This window comes from Haliotis rufescens, unplaced genomic scaffold (assembly GCF_023055435.1).
Source record: "Haliotis rufescens isolate VD_foot unplaced genomic scaffold, xgHalRufe1.0.p SCAF_105, whole genome shotgun sequence".
NCBI lineage: Eukaryota > Metazoa > Mollusca > Gastropoda > Lepetellida > Haliotidae > Haliotis > Haliotis rufescens.
In genome coordinates, this window is record NW_025963786.1 from 1 (window position 1) to 5,139 (window position 5,139).

General features: G+C 42.4%; 1 protein-coding gene across 1 annotated transcript; it reads left to right on the forward strand.

Annotated features, from left to right (window-relative positions):
- The first annotated feature begins 6 nt into the window (after positions 1 to 6).
- LOC124152869 lies at positions 7 to 4,872 on the forward strand. The gene is made up of 6 exons (XM_048392005.1): positions 7 to 139; positions 980 to 1,141; positions 1,741 to 1,912; positions 2,434 to 2,558; positions 2,960 to 3,046; positions 3,876 to 4,872. Exons 1-6 carry the CDS (start codon positions 58 to 60, stop codon positions 4,136 to 4,138), a joined length of 891 nt encoding a protein of 296 aa, XP_048247962.1. The 5' UTR covers positions 7 to 57; the 3' UTR covers positions 4,139 to 4,872.
- Positions 4,873 to 5,139: the final 267 nt, after the last annotated feature.

Here is a 5,139-nt window from a genome sequence, read left to right on the forward strand (position 1 = left end):
GAGAATTGTACATCCACCCATGATTTGAAGTGTCAGTGTAAACGAGGGTATTATCTCATGGTGGTTAACAAATTCTTCAATACGAAAATGTGTAAAGCATATACTACATGCCCCGAGGGACAAGTCGTCCTGAGAAACGGTAAGAACCTGTGTATTTAATGGATGATAATTATTATTATGTGCAGATTAAAATATAAACGCAGTAAAGAGGGTTTGGGTGATCCTGGAACAGTCAGGCTGTTTAGGCTCATCATCAGCTCAGGGCCCCTGCCCCCTCTACACGCAGCCCAGACAGCGAATGGGACTTGTCCCAGGAAGCACTGCCGAGTCGAACCCACCGATAACTTTTCGGAGAATGTGAAGTCTCCCAAAAACTGCAGCCTTCTGCATTACCCAGATTGTCAGAAGGGCTGTATTCCTGGCAGCAAACCCGGGCACTCTCCCAATGTCGGTCAACAGATTGGGAGGTACCAAACCTAAGGCACGGAGAACGATGGGGAGTCGGACAACTTGGTTCCTGGGATGCAAGCGTGACATTTCGGAAGCGAGGTCTGCATATTTGCCATGTGTTTCCTGAATCATGTCAATCAGATTGGTGTCAAAAGTGACAGAAAAGTTCAATAATAATCATTTCATTGGATTTATCAAACAGGAAAAGATCAGGTTTGTTGGCCTGGATACGCCCGAAGCTGAATACGGGCCCATTACAAAGAATTGTGTATTTATCATTTTCCATGATGCGCTCTACATATTCTGGGTCATACCATGGATGGACCGCTTTATTCTTGTGAGTTTTATAGTGACCATTCAACAGTGAATAATAACCATATGAATTTGCAAATGCACTTCCTAAAAGAAAGTTCGATGTTTACTGTGTCTTTTATGCATCCGACGGGCACTTTTATTCTCGTGGCCGTTCAACAAAGATTAACCATGAATTCTCCACATATCTGATGGTCTTGCGTTCAACCTGTTTCAGGCACGTCAATATCTGACACTGAATGTGGCCATTGTCCTGATGGTCAGTTCTACAGGAAAGGTCAATGTGCCGTGTGTTCCTCATGTACGGAGAGGAACCTGACACAAGTGTCGCCATGCACTGCCACTGCAGATGCTCAGTGTGGACAGCACCAACTGACTGGTAAGTATTAGAGAAAGTTAGGCTATATTGTTCTTTGTATGTGAGAGTCTGTACAGGTCTGCTCTAACATGCAAGGCAATTCACAACTATAAAGTTTGTATACAGATTCCTTTTTGCAACTGTTCATATAAAGTTATATGATCATTACCAATATTATTAATTAGTACCATGTTCATTACTAGTTAGTGTCATGAGTGTCCACTCCAGAGGACTTCTTTGTTGAAATTACACCTCGCCTAAGGCTGTCGGTGTGTGTGGGTGGGATGGGGTGGGGTGTGTGTGTGTGTAGGGGGGGGGGGGGGGGGGGGGGGGGAGGTTGCAGGACGTTGATATTTTTTACCCCATCCCTTTTGAAAATTGTATATACACGCAGACGCCTTAACTATATATATCTTTGACACCATGCACTGTCTCAGGCGTAGGTAACTTCGACTTAAGTGCTTTTCCAGGGCTTGAAATGTAAATAAATTGCATCCATACTCAAGTGGTATTTGTAGAGGACGCAATATTGTGCGCCCGGTAAGGCCCTGTTTTCTCTGTACTTGATCAGAATATATTTTGATCATGATGTAATATAATCACGACTTCTTCCCTCGCAGATACTACTAAAGCCTCTACAGAGGTGGTAACGAGACATGACCTACATCCGAATGACGGTGCAGACATTACAACAATTGTGATTCCAGTTGTATGTCTACTTGCCATTGCTGTAACCATCTTCTTACTCGTACTGCGTCTTACAGGACAGCGTGGTAAAACGACCATACACAGGTAATAACGAAGTTTATCGGGGGGGGGGGGGGGCTAGTGGTTAAAGCGTTCGCTCGTCACGCCGAAGACCCGGGTTCGATTCCCGACATGGGTACAATGTGTGAAGCCCATTTCAGGTGTCCCCCGCCGTGATATTGCTGGAATATTGCTAAAAGCAGCGTAAAACCATACTCACTCACTATATCGCTGGATGTTGTAGATGGTTTTTTAAAAAAACAGTAGTTTGACCTGTGGAATAAACTGTCTCAATTTAACAATTGATTCTACATGTACATTGGAGCCACGCTTAAATCATCCTCTCCATTCTCGCATGGCAAACGTAACATTGCATACAACCGAAAATCAGTCGAGCATTCAGCATCATGTTTTCCCGAAAGTCATGCCAATTTCATAAATAAACCAAAATGCATTTAACACATAGTTATTGTATCATTTGTGACAAATGTGTACTTATTGTGAACTTATTGAATCTTAATTATTAAATAAAATGCATCAACCATATTCATTGTTTTATATTCTAGTGACGACAGTCCTCTAATTCAGCGAGCCTTTTTAACAAATCCAAACTCATCCAGGAAACAGAGAACACTCAGTGGGAGCAGTATAACAAGCGTTAGATCGGAATCAATCTTTCCTGATATGCCAGGTACTTAACAATGTATTACAAACCACATACATATGTCTATGCCGCATCATTGCTTGTTTGTTTGTTTGTTGTTTTACGCCGCACGCAGCACATTTTCAGCTTTTTGACGGCGGGCTGTAACTTGTCGATTCTGGACCAAACGATCTAGTGATTGATATTATGAGTAGCGATGTCCTCGGGGTACGCCGACACGCAAAGCAATTAAATCACCAAGTCTGACCACCAATCCATTCGGTCGCCTCTTTCGACCACCATGTGTTGCTGGGGGTCAATTCTAACCCCAATCACCATCGGGCCCTGCATACATGTAAATAACTCACTGGTATATTTGTATCGGTGTGTATTTGTACCTTTATAGTGATCACTGATAATGTCAAGAGCGTATATTCTAATACTTGCAGATAAAGATGTATGGCGAAATGAGGTTTTCACCCTGCTATCCAGCAGGCTAGGAACAGATTGGAAACGTTTCATGAGAAAACTTCCAGGTAAGCTGTAAATCACAATTCTACTGCTCCTGTTGAAACGAGGGGGCACCGGTGGCCCAGACGTCTAAGACGCCGCGATTCGCTGTTCAGAGTTGCGCCTCTTAGACACGCCAGAAGCCTATGATTGTGGGTTCGAAACCGGTTCACCCCGATTATGTTTGTCAGCACCATACCCGTGCTCGTAGGTTTCATCGAAGTGGTAAACGTCTGAGACCTGCATCACTTCGGGCTTTCCTCCCACATTAAGCTGACACGCCACGATATGACTGGAATACTGTTAAAAGCGGCGTTAATCCAAACTCACTCACTCACTCCACATTTCATGAAGTAGTTTATTAAAACCTTGGCTGTTTAATATCAGGTTTGTTCTATCAGTGTTGTCAGGGCGTTAGGTAAGATAGTCAAGAAACGTCGATGCCTTGGTCAACCAGGGGTGGTGGGGTAGCCCCCTGGTTAAAGTGTTCGCTCCTCACGCCGTATGCCCGGGTTTGATCCCCTACATCGGTATAATCTGTGAAGCCCATTTCTGATGTCCCCCGCCGTGATATTGCCAACCATTTGGTTGTGTCATGGGTATAGTGTTTATATTCTATTATGATGATACGACACCGCATCTACTGGTTCCATCTCTAACCGAGCACAACGTTTCTCTCGCTTAGGAGAATAATTTGATTAGGCGACTCATTTTATCGTCGAGACATGCATTTTGGGTTGAAAACCAAGTTATGATGGCGAATATGGTACTTATCAAAACAGAATGGAGATTTTTATACCGCTTATTAAAGAAGATGACATCGGCTTGTGACATATTCATATTTTTGGTTTACAGGAAACAAAGACTACCACTCTACAATAAACAGTCGATGTGACCAGATTCAACTAGAAGAAGCTAACGATGTCAGAGAACAAATCTACAAGGCTCTAAATGAATGGTCGCTCTCAAACGAAGATGACTATGTCAAAATCGACAGTGTACTTGATACATTATATGACATGTTTGAAAGTGACCAGACACTCTACAACGACGTGCGTATCCTGTCTTGTCGCCTAGCAACAAGAGAAAAGACAAATACATCAGAGGAATGCGTTTGATCATGTTCCGACTGAATATGATTTGTGGTTGTTTTAAAAAGGTACCATTTCGAATATAGACACCCATGTGTTCAGCGGATGTATGATGTATTTTAGAAATTTGATGCAATGTGATATTGGAAGGTATTGATATTTTTTACAATTTTATTCTGTTATTATTTATGCTGTGGGAGCACTGAATATCAAGTTTATTCGTTCTTGTTAAGTTATCTAAATCTACCTCTCGGTTAAAGCGTTCGCTCGTCACGCCGAAGACCCGGGTTCGATTCCCGATATGGGTTCAATGTGTGAAGCCCATTTCTGGTGTCCCCCGCCGTGATATTGCTGGAATATTGCTAAAAGTTGCGTAAAACCATACTCACTTACTCACCCAACTAAGACTGATATTTATCTGGAGTAGTCTCCCTTTAACACACGTTGTTTCTGTTCAGTGCGCTGGGGACAATACAGTTGTGCGTACCTGTGTTCGAAATACAGATGTGTACCCACTACCGCAGCACTGTTCCACACAATGCATATTCCAGTCTTCTAAACAATTAATAAACAAGGCATGAGATCACGCCTATTTCTTTTCCATAATAAGTGGTTTACACTAATACTCTCCCCCTTCTAGACCTTGGGGAAGTGGGTTACTGTGCTTTGTGGGTACTGGTTTATGTACGCTGGAGGTACTCTATTTGATAGTGAGTGATTTGTTTACATTTGTTATACTTTCTAATAAAATCCAAGAGCTTCATGGCTTCATGTTTTCTATCGTATATTTTTTCAAGGACACACAATGCATATTACATACAGATAACATGCAGATTTGTATCATGTCATGGGTATCTGTCACTTTCATGAAAGTGCCTGACACCTTTGAAGGTGTGGTCTTGGGTTTGCTGATGCGAGTTCACTATGCAGTAGAAAAAAGTTATTTACCAGTAACCATAACATTGATACTGTGCCCGTTGATCACATGAGATAAAGCCTATGAACCAACATACACAGTAAGTCCTAAA